The following is a 16726-nucleotide window of genomic DNA, read 5'->3' as shown; positions in this document are numbered from 1 at the left end:
TCTCAATTTCAGAAAAGTCCCCTGCCATATTTATTAAGCTTTTAAACCAAAAATTGTTGGGAGTGAGGCTTGCATAAGTTGGAACTTTTTATAATCAATCTGGCTTTTTCCTTTCCTTTTGTTTACTTTGAGTTCAGTTATTTCCATATGTGTTTTGTATTTTAGAATTTTATTTTAAATTGCGTTGTCAATGTTTTTAATAGAATTTTTTAATTAATGTTTATATTTTTAATTAAAATATTGTAAACCACATCCAATTTGGCCTTTCGGGCCACAATTTGTGGTCTAGTAAACCAAATAATTAAATTTCATAAAAGCTGCGGGCTCTGTGCGCTAACGAGAGCTCAGTGAAACGTGAAATAACCATGGGCGCATACTGGTTCGCGTGCATATAGCATGAAGTACACATGACAAATTGCATTCTCAATGTGCACAAAGTCATAGCGTCTGTACGTAAGCGTCAGGCGTCATTGACAATGCGTTCAAATGTCTCTCCTGGGCCCAATTTCACGGCGCTGCTAAGCACAAAAAATTTGCTTAGCACAAAAAAAGTCCGGCTTATAAAAGCAGGTTTCCAGCCAAACCTCCATGTGATTTTCATGATAAGCAAACAACAGCCGAATACTAATCACGAGCAATATACATCACATGGTGTTTTGGCTGGTAACCTGCTTTTATAAGCCAGACTTTTTTTGTGCTAAGCAAATTTTTGTGCTTAGCAGCGCCGTGAAATTGGCCCCAGGCTATCTCCCCTAACTCTCCTTTTCTTACTGTTCAGGGGGTACTTGGGCACGGAGCCTCAGAAGAACTGGTGGAAAAAGTCAACTTTTCCGACTTTATGCTCTGCTCAGGAGTCACAGTTTTTCACAACTCAAGCAATGGATATAGTTTAACCAGCTCATAGACAACACTGACTATGCAGTGTTAGAAAAAACAACTTGTGTAGGAACACTAACAGTGAAACCAAAACTTAAAACTGATATCTTACATCGGAATGATGTTCCGGGGTGTTGATGATTTTGTCCGACAGGGTGAACGCTGTCGTGACCCTGGTCTTGGGACGTGGTAGGGGCTCACCGGGGATGCGAGGGTACTCAATGGGTAACTCTCCTGTTAACTCCTAATGAAAGCAGAGGAAAAGGAACAATTGTAATGAATGGAATCTGAGTGAAACAAGAAACATTCTGCAAATTTTTTTTTTAAATTTTGGTTCAGGGAATTTGATTCAGAATTTGATTCTTGCTATCTTTTGATACTGAAATTAATCAACTACAATTGTCTTTATACTCACAGCTTCCTTGAGGCACAGCTGTCTGAGATTATCCAGCTTCTCCTGGAGGGTGTCATGCAGCACTACCTTGCGTGCCTTCAAGGCTTCCACTAGATCCTTGCGAGCCGCCTCGCCCTCGATGGCTAGAAGCTCTCTGGAAGCTGTGGGCAAGAAACAAAAGAGCCAACAATTACAACTCCAACTCTGCGTCCCAGCTACATTCCTTTCAGTCTTTGCATTTCTATTTCTAAGGGTGTTTCAAAGAGCTTTTCATTTTTGTGTTGATATGAATTTTCCATATTCACGAGCAAAATAGTGATGTCATCATTGGTTGTCAGTATTAACAGCTGCTTTAGCACAAAAAAATTGCCTGAATTTATTATTTTATGGGGTTAGAAAATCCTGTTTTTCTACTTCTTTCTTACTCTAGCTCCGGAAAAAAAAGAGAAATCTTTTTTTCTGATTTTAAAAAGCCATGTTTCAAGTTTGTAATTTAAAAAAACAAAACGTAAAATGTAACCTTGGTGTCTATGATGACACAGCCAGTCAATGAGCGAAAAAATTGTTTATATAAAATGATTGAAAAAAAATTTTTTTTTAGTTTCTAATCATTTTTTTTGAATGAAATGATTAAAAAAAGCTACATTTAAGTTTCTAATCTGTAACATGAGTGTGTATAATGACACAGTCATTCAATGAGCAATTTTTAAACAAAATGATTGAAATCGTTATGTTTTAAGTTTCTATTGGTAATTTGTACAAAACACCAGTAAACTGTAGCACGAGTGTCTATAATGACACACAGCAACGATGACCTCAGGAATCAAGAAACAATTAAAAAACGTGACAAAGTGCACTTGAGAAATTAATCCAAGAAAGTGTCTTGCTACCAGTACTTTCACAGAGTTCAGAGGCATGGATATTTGTAAGATATGTTTCAAGGTAAAAAAATTCACTTCAAAGCCTCTTTAACTCAATCATGATTGACTGGGTGTTAATTAAATGTGTCTCGCATCGCCAGGGAAGCGTTGCAGTGTGAGGGTTATCTGTCAATCAACACCCATCCAACCGGCACGTTCTTTTTAATCAGGAGGTGATTAATTTTATCATTAACTCTAGGCCGGGCATTGGAAAGTCATGCAGCTGTCTTTAAACATGAATGCACGGTGGTCCCGACTTCTTATTCAATCTTTCAGAAAAAGATTTTACAATTTTGTCCTTGCGCTTTCTAAGGTTATGATTTTTCTGAGGTTATGATGTTTAATTAGGGCACTGGCCACGTAATAGCAAGGAATATCTTTTACAAAGTAACAAAACACTTACACACAATGCCACTATATGGCCTGACATTTAATAAGAGATCTATGCTCAATTTGATTGGTGTGGGTAAAAGATGATTGGGTACGAAGAATTGGGTAGCCGAATGAAAAAAATATCAAGGCCAAAAAAAAAAAAAAAAAGTTCTGCTTCCGGTTTTCCTACTGACAGCCCCTACCCTAATTTTGTTATTGGGAAAATGAGAAAAAAAACACCCAGAACCATCAATTTCTACCTTTTACCCTTGACTACATGCAGACCACGCCATATGATCGCACACAAAAAACTGCCAAAAATAAATTCCCTACATACCTACCCTATTTTCGAATACCATGTAATCAGAAGCAGAATTGGGGATTTTTTTGGCCTAAACATCCAGATTTTAACATCAGAAGGACCTTACAACTGTTGACGTTTATTACTGCTGAAACTGGGTTTTTTCTGGCCTTTGTGAAAGGTCCAGCTTTGCGAAAGGTCCTGAACGTTAGGCCAGCTAAGTTTGTATATTTCAGCCAATTTACTACAGAAAACTTCCACATACATACATGCCGGGGCAGTACTGCATTTTGTACTTACACGCCTCCTTGACATCCTTGAGTAGGGTCATGCTGCTGGTGCTACCCCCGCCGCTTTCCGTCATCTGCGGCTGCTCCTCGCTCATCTCGGAGGTGTGGGAGGACGTCAGCGAGTTGGTGCTCGTCGTCAGGTCCTTGGCAATCTGATTGAAGGTGCGCGGGGCTGGGTACCGCTCCTGATGGGAGGACGATGAAACGACGGAATGAAAGCAATACGGAATGGATACAAACTATTTATGCGGATGGAATTTGCATCGGGGTAATGTAAATTTGTAAATTCAAGTTTGGGTTTAGCCCTTCGCTAGCCGACCCCGGCAAGCTATGTGGTCGAGTGGTAAGATATCTGCACTAGAAAGCAGGAGGTCGTGGGTTCGAGTCCCACCCCAGTAGCTTGTGAAGTTTTTTCTCACAAGCACTCGGGACAACTCTGAGTACATAGCATTTCAGTAGAGACATATTTCCCCCCACAGAAGTGTGGTGGGAGTCTACGAGCGATACTTACCTGTAGAGCCACTACATTTGCATATTCTCCTTACCGGCAGGTTCCATTGACCTGCCGGTAAAGGGAATATGCAAATGCAGTGGCTCTACAGGTAAGTGAGTGAAGTAGACACCTAATTTCGAATGGGGATACAATATGATTTGTTTAATACAACAACAGAAATGCCATGTGGAGGTTGAAATTCTAAAAGAGCTCAATGAAGAACCATGGTAAACCACAGGTGGACTGTTCTTCATTCGTCTCATGCTCAAATTTAAGGCTTTTAAAAACATGTTATTCCACTTCACCAGGCATTATTCTTTAATTACGTTTCATCAAGATCAACTGGCAGTGCCTTGAGGCAAGAGCCACCTCACGAAGTCTTCAATCTGCCAATAAAATAATCAGATCAGTTACCGGCTAAAAAAAATATCTATTCATTCAGAAAGATTTGATGCACTTTGTAAGTTGACGGAACTTGTTTGAAGTAGTTGAGTGCCTGTTGGCACTTTTTAGAGAGCCCCCTTACGGCTTATGAAGGATTCAATATTGTTTGGTCGTAGCTGTGACAAAGAGTTATCATAAATCCGATGGTAAGGATTTGAGGGGAAAATTTTTTTGAAAAGATAACCCAAAAAAAGTTTGAGCTGTTGCTTCAGGCTGACTGCATTATCAAATATTCAACGGACAAGGCAACACTAGAAAGCATAAAATATTGAACTATTCTTTACGAGTAAGCCCCGAGTGGTCAAAAGGTTGGAAGTGGGGAAACAAAATGTTTTCAACTAACAATGACGGTATGTAAGCTGTAACGGTTTTATTAGGATTACGATCCAAGTGTGTTTTTTTTTTTTAGATTGGTGTAGCTGTTAGTTTGGTGTAAACATGTCTCAGAGTAACAAAAAACATTTAATGTTACCAAAACGTTCCGCAACCAATGTTGTAGGCAAGTCCATCACAAGTCCCTACAAGTCCCTACAAGTTCATCTGAGTCCTTCAGTCTCAAGTCCAGTCACTAGAGCTGTTCCAACGGCATTTCCTTGTCATTGTTCATCCTGTTACTTGTGATTGAACTTACGAAAGGTTTTGTGACTGGACTTGTGGTGGACTCGACTACAACACTGGCCGCAACCTCTGAAAGGCTTCAGAAAATTTAATCTTACAACGTGGGTGAAGTGTGTTGAAAAATAACTTGAGACTGCAAAAAAGGGGCTCTCCAAACAAAATGGATTCCAAACAAAATGGATTTGAAGTAAATGTGAAAATACCACCCAGAGAACGTGGGCAACACAAAGAACTCCTACTCACTATCCAGAGAAAAACAAGATGAAAACAGCTCAGACTAAAGATCAAGAATACTAATCCAACACTACAGGGAGCCAATGTTACAGGACCTTTTTTTTTTAAATTCACTTCACGTACTGAACTTGCCACTCTTCAGAAGCTTTAGATCTAGTAGATGGAAAAGAGCTTTCAGCAAAACTGAAACAGAATACGATACTGAGTGCAAAGAAAAAAAAATGTAACAGAGAGGTCTGGTTTCAGATCCGACAGGGTGAGATAAAAGGAACGCCATGAATGTCGGATGTAACCCCTCCCCCTCGACTTGGGTTACTGAGAATGATCGTAATGATTTAAAGCAATTTTCCAGTGCCTGGGACTCAATGGCAAGTACGTAGAAAGGATGGAATTTGAGAACAGGATAGAGGAATTGGACTGTCGGAAAAGCAGGAAGAGGAACCCCGGAAAGTCAAAAGAACGATTTGGAAAATGTATTTTTTTCTTTGAAATAGAATTATCCTTTTGTGACTTTATATGCTCTAGAGATTTTATGTATGAATTTTTATTTTAACTGAAGCACATGCATGTATGGTCCATGCCTTCACCTGGACCCAATTTTATTAACAGGGGCGAGATTGGGGGGAAATGAAAAATCCACAAAGTTGTCTACTAAGGGTTTGAGGATCGCCGAGGGTCCCATTGGAAAGGGATTCTTAATATACCCATTTCTTGTGTTTTATATAAACTTTTGTAACAAAACAAAAACATTTATGGTAAAACCTCAGGAATGCCAGATTTCAAAAGGGATTCTTTAAAAATCCCGACATCATGAAACATCCGGACACAAAATAATCTTGAAATCAGGAAAAAATACCGACAAAAAATCCTGACAAATTTCACCTCCGCATTAAGCTTATGAGCAGAAAACTTTGAATTTCAAATTTATGAGCTACGATAAAAATACTACCAATAATTAAAAAATAATAACAATAAATACAAAACAAATAAACAAATAAATAAATAAAATAAAAATTAAAAGCAAGTATTTTCTGTGTTCAGCAAATTCCTGTGCTGAACAGCTCCACGAAATTAGACCCCTGGTCGAAGAAAAAACCTCCGGCCATGAACTCTTCTAGCTCCCCCCTCCCTTAGAACCTTCTCTTACACCAAACTCCGCCCCTTCTGTGACTCATACCTTGCTGTGTTTCTTGTCCAGGTAAAACTGATGCTGACTGACTGCCATTGTCCACATAGACTTGACTATTACCGGCGAGCCATACCACGCGTGGAGGGTAGCGTTGGAGGCACCAAAGGTTCGTTTGCTCACAGAAACTCTGTACCAAGGGAGAAAACAAGGGAAAGATAATTAAAGGGGGGAGTTTGGGGGAAAATGAAAAATTCATGAAACAATCAGCAGAGCAATGTAGGGTCTATGGTACATGTATATGTTGTATTTGCCTAAAGGTACCTTATAAAATACCCAACTTTTGTCTGTAAAAACAGCTTAACTGTAAATCCTAAAGGATTCTAAAGGGATTTCTTACCAAAAAAAGTAAAAAGTATGTAAAAAAATCCTGACAAAAAAATCCTGAAATCAGTAAAAAAAAAAAAAAAAAAAAAAAAATCCTGGCCAAAAAAATCTCTACATCGGGAAAAATCTTGACTAATCTCACCCTTGTAATTATAATGCTAATCCCAAGGTTCGGTTTCGTTTCATGCCACAGAACACAGATGGCAACTATGATTTGTTTCACTCTTACTCCCTTGGTATTTCGGATTTTCCCCCAAAAAATTAAAATTCCTTCAACGGCTCATTATTTGCATTCAAACTTTCCAAAGGCATCAACTCCCGCGTCAAATTACTTTGGCCGGCCATACCTTCCTGCAATCCTGAAAATCCTAAAACAAAATCTTTGGTGGATTTTAAAGGATTGGCGAAAGGGGGTGTTAAGGTTAACACAGGTTCAGTCGATAGTCAACAAAGCAACAAGTCATAATATGACTTGTTGCTTTGTTAATAAGTTTATTATTATTAATAAGTGATCATTTGGTGAAATTTCTTACAACCCTAACTCCCTAAGGGGTGTGCAAAATCGTATTAGAATTGGAGGATACTCCATCAGTTGACTCAACCAATCACTCATCATATCAGATGGATTGATGACTCCCCTGGCTTGCGATCAATCAAGTTTTCACACAAAAAGAATGTCTTGGTGCTTTCTGAATTGGATTATTGAGCAAGCACCCTGTGGTTTGAAAAAACTCCCACAGCGAAAAATCTACTCCCTGACAACCTAAACACACTTAGCACGCACGAGCGTTAAAACCAGCGTGCCAAGAGCGCTTAGAATCTTTTAACTCTGGGGATATAACAGGTGAACCATTTTGTCAAAACTGACAAGTTGAACTCCGAGTCGCAAGTAGGGGGTAAGAGGCAAGTACCGATAAAGTGGCTTGCCCAAGGACACAATATATAGCCAACGGAAAGCCAAACCCTTCAAATACTGGGCCAAACCCCCCTCCCCTAAGGGACTGATCAATGTTAACGTAAACCCATGCCAGCATGCAGCAGTAATTGTAGTAAACAGATTCGTCTATTCAAAATTGTGTCAGCTACATTGTTATTGCAAACTGTCACAAAATATAATATCACAAAACAAAATAATCAACTTAAAATCTGCTGAGGAAGGACGAGGCCCTTGGTCACTTACTGGGTCGTTGGGTCGGCTATGGCGTCCGACAACTCATCATATATATCCTCCTCTAAAGACTCTTCATACAGGTTCAGATTGCTCAAAGTGTTCACAACTCTGGGAGAGGGGTCGGGTCGGGTCAGGTCGGGTCGGGTGAAAGGTCAAGATGCAAATCAAGGGAGGGAACAAATTATACAAATAATAACATGACAAACTCAAAAAAACAAAATACAAAATCATTTCAGTCATGCATATTGATTAGTAACAGTCACATTCCTAAAATACAAGTTAAAAATATTTGGTCGTTTACATACTCATATGGTGTGTCATTAGATACTCGTAACCACACATACATGTAGTATTCCAACAAAATGTACATGCATTTGTTTTTGTCGTTCAGGTGTAATTATCAGTTGCAATGTTGCACCAAAAAATCTCAACAATTTGAGGCTGCAATGCCTTTGAAATATCTGGTGTAGTATGCAATGTTATTCAATAAGCAGTCAAAAGTTTTCGAATCAAAATTACTCAAAATAATTCTGTGTCAAAATTGTATCATCGTATTTTGGGTTTCAAAGTTGTAGAGTGTACATTATCTTTTTCTTACAACTAATGAAATCAAACTAGAAACAAAAGAAAAAATGCACATCTTCAAAAAACCAAAAATTGTTGGTTAAGTCATGCACCATCACTTATCAACAAAAATATTATGAAAACATACATTGTTAAAAAAAAAAGGAACTAAAGGAAAATTATTAAATTACATTTGATAACATCTCAAAAACATTTTAGGAACAACAAATCAAGTCGTGTCTCACTGGCAATTTTGTTGGGGACAAAAGTGCTCCTTACCTCCTGGGATCGATGACTTCTATGGAAAATTTCCGATCTCTATAGTAGATATTTTGTAGCTGTCGCCACTGGAAGACCTAACACAAAAATTGTTGATAAAAAGTTGAAAATAAAAAGCTGAAAAAAGTCAACAAAGCGGAAAGAATCATTCAATAAATGTTAAGCTTTCAATACTCTTTGTATACCTTCTAGATATCCAACTTGGGGATTAAATATTGTCTGGGAGGAGAATTTCTCCCTAGATTCACCCACAGAGGGAGCTGTGCATAGCACTGATTCCACGTTACGAGTCACCAAACTCCGTTGTCTCTTGAAGACATGTAGGGTTAAAAACTCACGTTTATGACGACGTGAAGAAATAAATCAAACACAAGAAGACTGAAGATACTCTACTTTTATTCTAAACGACAAAAACTCTTAGACAAATGAAAAAGGCTAGGATATTTCACTGGAAATCCGCACAGAAACATATCACGTCCGTCTTCGAACGCCGCTAAGAGAAAAGACGAAGAACGTGGGGGGTACACTCAGGACATGATGGGTAGGCTATTGTATGAACTCTTAGCGAATGAATTGAGCCCTCTAGGGAAATATGCATCAGTAGTGGCTCTACAGGAAAGTAGGGTGTAGTAGAGTAGACACTGTCTTACATATGCAACAATCCCTGGCATGCAACTGGGACGTAACAAGACTTTATACAGTGTTTTCCAATTTTAATGGCAAAACAAGCAAATCAGCTTATCCGAGGAAAATTTGCACAACTGAAATCCCCACCCACTGTTACTCAACCACTAAAAATGGACAGTTAATCAAACAAAATGACAGAGAACAAAACTTCTGCTCTCTGTTTTAATCAATAAATGATTTTCACAGCCATATTTGGGCTCCGAGAACTTAGTAAAACTACACCCACGCTTATGTCACAAGTACAAATATAGGAAGATGAATCAACGAAACTGTGACCAATGTTTCTGATGCTGTTTTTATCCAACGTTAATGTGATCCAAAAGTAGGCAGGAAACCGGCTTTTTTTTTTTACCTTTCTGGGAGTGAGTCTATCTTTGATGTCGTACTGGCCGATGCCTTTGTAGCTGAGTCCCAGCCACCATGGGATACCAGTCTTGTCCTTGAGCTCGTAGAAGTGCACTCCGTAGGTGGGGAGACTCTCCACTAGTTGCATATAACTGCACGGGGTGAGACGAAGAATTATGGAAAATTAGATGGGAATTTTTAACAAGATATTTTTTTGATATTTGATTTTTCCCTTTACTGAAGTACAGACATTATGTTATCAAGAATGTCTATTTAGTCCTGACTGAAAGCTTGCCAGAAAACTTCACAAGCTTGCTTGGGGATGGGAGATGGGGTGAAAGGTGGGGGTGGGGTGGGATGGGGTTGAGATGGGGATGGGATAGGGGTGGGGTGGGGATTGGGGGATAGGGACTCTCCAACTCATAGCTTTCAGCCTTCAAGTGCAGACGTCTTAACCTTGCACTCGAAAATGGAAATTAATTTTCTGGTTGCCAAAAAAAGGATGAATACAAAAAAAATTGATGTTTGAATCTTCTGTTTTATGATCCTAAATGCATGATGCTTCTAGTAAAAGAATCCGATAGCTTAGTACAAAAGTGTCTTTTTGCTTAATGCTTAAAATCAGAAATCCAGAAAAAAACTGCTCGCAGTTGGAAACTTTAATGCTTTTAGAATCTGTGGGGTCAAGGGTAAGGGTTTATGCTCCTTCCCGAAATTTCTTCAAATAACTTTCTATAAATTTGGGATGCACTATTTTCCTGTCCCTGTTACATCTGACATCTATGATTTTGAAATTCTGATGCACTCTTTATTAATTATGCAGTCGTCCTCCAAGAGTGATTATGAATAGCAAACTACCCACCCAAAAATGAAGAATTGTTTGCAGTCATTAATAATGATGCTTGAAAGGCAAAATTACGAAGTTCAGAGGCAACAGGGACAGGAAAATTGATCACAAAATGGACCCTAATTTTATAGAATGACACATGCAAGTTTACAAGCGTATTAAACTCAGTGATCTCTAAAACTGAAATCAAGTGAGAAAAAAAGTACTTCTGCAACAAAAATTAAGCGTGATGTCATCTACCGGTACGTAATAATAAATTACACTCTGCAGATTTTATGCACTTGTCAACTTCAATGAATTTGTACGTGTAGCTACAAAAGTACAATGTGAACAACAACAAAATTCTCCATTGTCCAATTTACTTTGGAATGCACTGAGCATTGCTTGTAATTCTGTCATATACCGGCACCTGCATAATTTCTTTTGAGTAGAGCTGTACGCTTGGAGGATAACAAACACTGAGTCATGACAAAGATGTTTACTAAGGGTCATGTACCGTTCCAACAAACGAACAAATGCCATTATCCACTTGAAAATGTTGCTTTGCACTCAAAAGATGTAACAATCTTGGTGGAAAAAAACAAGTGTGAGTGCACAATTTAGCTCTGGCCGTCTTGCATGAAAGTCTTGCATGAAATCTATCAAAACGATCCCTGCCAGAGCTTAACAATGCGACACCCCAAAATGCGATGCCGATGGCACATATGGAACACCATACTTTAGATTTATAATAGAGCGATTTGTGATAAATACCACGTGACTATAACATTACTGCACATATTTTGCCTCCACAAACTTTTCGTAAAAAATATTTCTGAATTGTTATAAACAATTTGTGTAAAGTATTTAATTGATTTTGTTTTCTTTTTTTGAAAATTAAAATTTGGTAGATATATTTAATGGGAAACTTAGGGGCTTAGTTTGGTCAATTTTCCGGGGGACAGACTGATCGACCACCAAGTGACATGTAGAAGGCTCCTGCCTGAGCTGAAAAATCTTGGAAGCTGAGACTGATGAGGTGTGTCTTATATGGCGTTCTTGAATGTAAAATGGCTGCGATAATATAGAAGCAATGGAAGGGAGGGTAATATTTAACAAATAATTTGAAAAGGAAATTAATATTTTTTTTGTACAGTGAAAGAAGCACATATTGGCCTGCCCTGTGTAAAACAGTCCTGGGCATATTGAAAGAGCCAGGGCCTGGTCAATGAAGCAAAGCATTGTGGGCGTGAGCACGTCCCGGGCAGAGTATAGAAAGCCACCGATGAGTCATACAGGAGGTATTGTGCGATAAATGACTTTCAGCGGACCAGTTAATTGGCGGGCTAGGGTCCGAAAGATGGACTATCACTACACTGTAGACATGTACTCTAGTCTGCTAGTCTGTGTGCACTTTAACAAGGCATCCTATTTACTTAAGGATTTAATCAAGTACTCATAATTATGAAACCAGCATGTAACCATACAAACAGAGACCTGCATAGCTACATGTATTTGCATGAATATTTAATCCGATACCGTGGGTGAATTCTAATCCGGGATTATACGCAGGGGATAATAAAAATATCAGGCATGCCACATTTGCTCAGCGGCACTTGTACATTATTCACAGATTGATCCATGTGCAAATAGTTATGGAGAGGGGGAATAGAAATGCACGGTCACTAAATCAAATGTCATTGACTGCATTGCTCAAAGATTTGACCGGCAATTGGTATGGCGGTTTATATGAAACAGGCCCAATTGACGTCAGCTGCCCATTTACACATGCATGGAACTCGTGAAATTCTTTCAGCTGTTTTTCACTGAACGAATGCTGCATGTGTACAGCATGTATGGTACATGTACATGTACTATGAATGCACACATGTACCACCACTAGCTGCCACAGTAGGATGCTATGATCTTTCACAACCTACTTGGATGCATTAATGGCAAATGTCAAGAGTCTGAGTCCTACCATAGTTGAGTCCATCACAAGTCTATCAAAATACTACTTCTTTCGAATAGTTGCTCATATATTAGGGCAACCATTTGTCAGCCATCTTCTTGAAGGTGGCTGAAGGGACTCAAGTCCAATTTGGCTGTTTGGAGGAGAGTACAGGGGGCGGTCGTCAAGTATATGGTTGGCCGTCTGTGTGTCTCCGCATTCACATAGAGGGGAGGGTGATAACTCCCACCGATGCATACCGGTACAGGATGCAAATCGGCCGACTCTCGTCATCAGGCAGTGCATGCAAACTGCCTCTGTTCTATGGAGGAGGAGTCCAGGAGGGTTGTCCGACGGCAAATTCATTAACCTGTGGAGCAGTGATTGCATGGTTGCCCATGAACATGTAGCCTCCCAATTCCGCTGTCTCTGCTCGCTTCCGGTTTCTCCATCATAAAAAATCACAAGTCAACTCTCAAGTCTGGTCGCAAGGGAATGCCTTTGTCCCAGTTCATTTGAATAGCTTGTGATCTGACTTGAGATGGTCTTGTAATTTTTTTTTATTCCATCCTGAAGTCCCAGATCCCAATATACTCATGTTCTTCAATGCATCCTCTCCAAATCAAAGTACCCACAATTTATTTGATGTACATGGAATACACACACTTCATGTAAATGCACAACATACAATGTACTTGCAGACATACACTCTATGCACTGTACATATATGATACCTATAATAAGCATGCTTCTGTACAGAATACATGTACCGGTACTTGTAGATCTACTCACGTCCTTGTACCTTTACTTATGCCAGAGAACAAATTTACTTTTACAACTAATGGTTAAATACTTGAACTCAAAATAAAAGCACTCAATGAAACGATGCATCACTCAGTGGCACATAGTGCATTTGATCAATTCTAGACCGAGTGCAAATCTACTTTTCATCCACAGCCGATTTGCCGACCTGTTTGCCTTTACAACCCTCAACAGTTCTGCCGGTTTTCTTTCATCTTTCCGACCCTCCTACCAAAAATACACCACTAAACCTGTCTCCCGTCCACATTTCTATTTGCACAAACTCGCCAGCCGGCCCCGCAGGTACACTCTGGCCGTCCAGACTAAGCGGTGCATCTGGAGTGCTTTGTAAAACACCTCCAAGAAATGTGTGTCACTCGTCAGGAATGTATCCACAGGCTTAAATGGGTCTGGTGAGTGTACACAGAGACCAGGAGGTCAACTACTGTGGTGTCTTAAGTGGTTGGATTTCATCTTTTACTTTCTCTCTTTTCCTTTTTTCATCAGCAAGGCGATCGAAAACAATGATTCATAAGTTTGAGTGGGTGGTAGTAAACAAATATCTCAGGGGTTAGTGTTAGTGTAGGATGCAAGTTTTGGGGTTTTGAGTTATGAGTGAGTGTACGGTTTGGTATCGATTTAGTGAATTAATACCATATGAATATAATCCATTCTTATGACTACTATTATAAGGTACTTTTTGGACAAAATCTGATGGAAACCACATAGTGTACCAAATATAAAATAATGAAGCAGTTCTAATAAGAACTGATCATCAAGCCATTAGATATTATGCACATTACACAATGTAGCCGTTTGAAATGCTGCATGTAACTCCAAAAATATGTAGCATAACATGTATGTAAATTTCCAACTCAATTTAAAGTAAAGAATCAGTTGCCAACAGTGATTATTCCATTTCAATTTGTCTGGAATAGGCCTGTTGCTCTTACGTTTTGCTGGGGGGTAATCTTAAAGGGAATATACATCATTTGCTTTTGCTGTAATTTTCAGAAATGGATGGAATTGGGGGGTTGGAAATATATAGCAAATATAGTTACATGTACACAGACTTTTTTGAGGTTTTGGGTTCGAAAATGCTATAAAAACCAAGAAAAACAATCATTTTCCTGTAGTCTGGTTCCCTGACTCCATATAAGAAGAAACAGAGCAGTTTACATACATTGGGGAATTGTAAGGTCAGGGAACCAGTCTAGCTGGCTTGTACCCGTTCATTGGTGTGTAATCGATTGCAAACAAGTGCGATGGTCAATTGGGGCCAGTATTTGAAAAAAAGCCAGTTTTTCCAACGCTGATCGGCCGATCAGCGTTGGAAATTGATACAAAAATACCAATTTTCTTGAAAATGACAGTATACCAGGTGCCATGATTTTACAGGATGCTTTACACTGTCATTCACTAACAGTCCAGCAAGGTATTTCAAAATGATTTGGTAGTTTTATTTTTTAATGTTTGCAAATGTTGTATTTTCCCTTTAAGTAAAAGAAAACTCAGTTCCTTTTCCGTTCCACTCATGCCCCTAGCCAAATTAACTTTGATTGGACACAACTGTAATGCAACAGAAACTAACAGGCAAAAGGGCCTTTGCAATCTGTCTAGAGTGCAGATGCTGTGATAAATCAATAACGCTGTATGATTTATTATATTGGTTTCCGCCGCATGCCCATGGGGAAAAAATACAGACATTTCGGTGTCAGATTCGCCTGTTGCGGCAACCCCAGACCACAGTGTGGTCGGTTTCAATTTCTTAACAGGATTCTTCGAAAATGTAAAGAAAACAAAAGATGGGAGATGAAAGAGAAGAAATTCTCATACTCTATAACTAAGGTTTCATTAAATGCCGGTACAATACTTGTCTCAGAATTGGATTCAAGTAAATGTAGGTGAGAAAAAAATACAGAAAATTAAAACAGACTCCTCTGTACCCGGTTCCAAGACTGAAACTTTTTAAAGGCATATAGGATCATTGGCTTTTCATGCATTTTGTTCGTTTCCCATTACAACACCACTCAAAATCCAAAGAAGAATGTTCAAAACGTAACCTGTTGATGTTTCAGTGGAACTTACACGTTCGAGAAAACAGTGAGAACCAAATCAAGCACAGCCTTTCGATCACGAAACACGATTTCGTCATTATAACTCTTTATTCCAAAAATCAGTCAATTGCCTGATCGTACCGGTAGATATCACCTATATTTCTTGATTTCTTCCAAATGACAGCAAGCCAGACAGAATAATTTCAAGGACGTGTTTAATACAAGAAGCCTTTTTGATAATAATTTGGAAGGTTACTTTTAGGACAAATGCAAATGCTCCTATTTGCCTCTTGTGATGGAGAATATCACACTCAGACAGAACTGTAGTCAACAGGGCAAATATCCGGGCTTGGTTCCGGATGTATAGAAAAATTTTAAGTCAAAATGTAAATAAATTGAACAATTGACCCAAGGCTTTGAATAACCAGACAATGAGGTGATTTAAGCGCAACGAAAAAAAAATCCTTGCATTCAATTTAAAAAAAATGTTTGTGGCAGAAACTCCCTTTGGATAAAAAATTAGGAGGCTACTTTGATGTGTGGTTTATCTTGAAGCATAAACTACCTTTAAAAAATGACTGTAATTTGGATGAATGTTTTCCCTACAGACAGGGAAATTCCCCGTCTATAGTGAAAACATTAGAGGGAATGTACTGGTACAGAAGTGTACTGTATATTGACAATGCACTTTGTATTTAAAAAAAAAAAAAACCTGTTTGTGAACTCATGTGTGACTGGCAATGTACAAATATAAGCAGGAAGTGATATTTTCAATAATTATTATTGCTTGGAATCTGAATGTACACGCAGACGTGCCCCTGAATATATATCCGTCTGTGTAAACTGTCATCCGTTTGGGCCCACCTTTTTCAGACATGCAACTGGAGTATTAACCAAAACAACGATGAATTTCCAAGCGTTACTAGACTTTATAGAGTGTTTTCCAATTTGCAATGGCACAAGTTGGAAGTGTAAAACGAGGGAATCAGTTGAACCGAGGAAAAGTTGCATGCCTGCGTTTTTTCCTTTTTTTTAATTTTACGAAAAAAAAAATCACTTTTGCCTGCATTTGATGAATTTGCTGTTAAGGCCTAATTGTATGAGCATGTCTGTATTATATGTACCGGTAGGCCTCTGGCCTACATCATACAGTATATTCACCAGTCTATAGAATTACACAGAAATTTATCATATTCCACCGACCTTTGGATGCAATAATCTCAAGGATAAATAGTCTGGCAAATATTATAAACCCCATTCTGATATTTAGTAACTGATATCTGTATAAATGTGCGGCTGTTTTCAGCAAGGTGGAAAAGGGGGGTTCAGTAAGGCTCATACATGTAGTGCCCAATAAAATTCTTTTTGGGTTAAATATTTCTCAAGATTTGATTTCATGCGTTTGTGCCTTGTACATTGTATGTGTACCGGTACATGTACATGTAACAGTTGGATGGATATCTGAACCTACCGGGTACGATGTACTGTTCCCTACATTATACATGTACACGCACGCAGCATAGAGGAGTTGTGAAATTGTAATTTCAGCACAGTGTCAGTTCATCTATTATGGATAAGAGCTGATATATT

At 38.7% G+C, this 16726-nt stretch overlaps 1 protein-coding gene across 6 annotated transcripts in view; it reads right to left on the bottom strand.

The window, feature by feature from the left end:
- Positions 1-16726, bottom strand: part of LOC119736891 (FERM domain-containing protein 4A-like) — a 92276-nt gene that overhangs the window by 12979 nt on the left and 62571 nt on the right. For 5 of the 6 annotated variants that reach the window (XM_038210908.1, XM_038210909.1, XM_038210911.1 and 2 more), the window contains 7 exons: positions 9509-9653; positions 8470-8546; positions 7636-7734; positions 6120-6258; positions 3164-3338; positions 1292-1431; positions 989-1120 (listed from right to left, as the gene is read on the bottom strand). In XM_038210908.1, the coding sequence (XP_038066836.1) occupies positions 989-1120; positions 1292-1431; positions 3164-3338; positions 6120-6258; positions 7636-7734; positions 8470-8546; positions 9509-9653 (907 nt within the window). The remainder of the gene's footprint in view (positions 1-988; positions 1121-1291; positions 1432-3163; positions 3339-6119; positions 6259-7635; positions 7735-8469; positions 8547-9508; positions 9654-16726) is intronic. The other variant, XM_038210910.1, reaches the window with a different exon arrangement.

Source organism: Patiria miniata, unplaced genomic scaffold, assembly GCF_015706575.1.
Source record: "Patiria miniata isolate m_02_andy unplaced genomic scaffold, ASM1570657v1 HiC_scaffold_3, whole genome shotgun sequence".
Taxonomy (NCBI): Eukaryota; Metazoa; Echinodermata; class Asteroidea; order Valvatida; family Asterinidae; genus Patiria; species Patiria miniata.
This window is presented reverse-complemented; position numbering and strand designations above follow the sequence as displayed.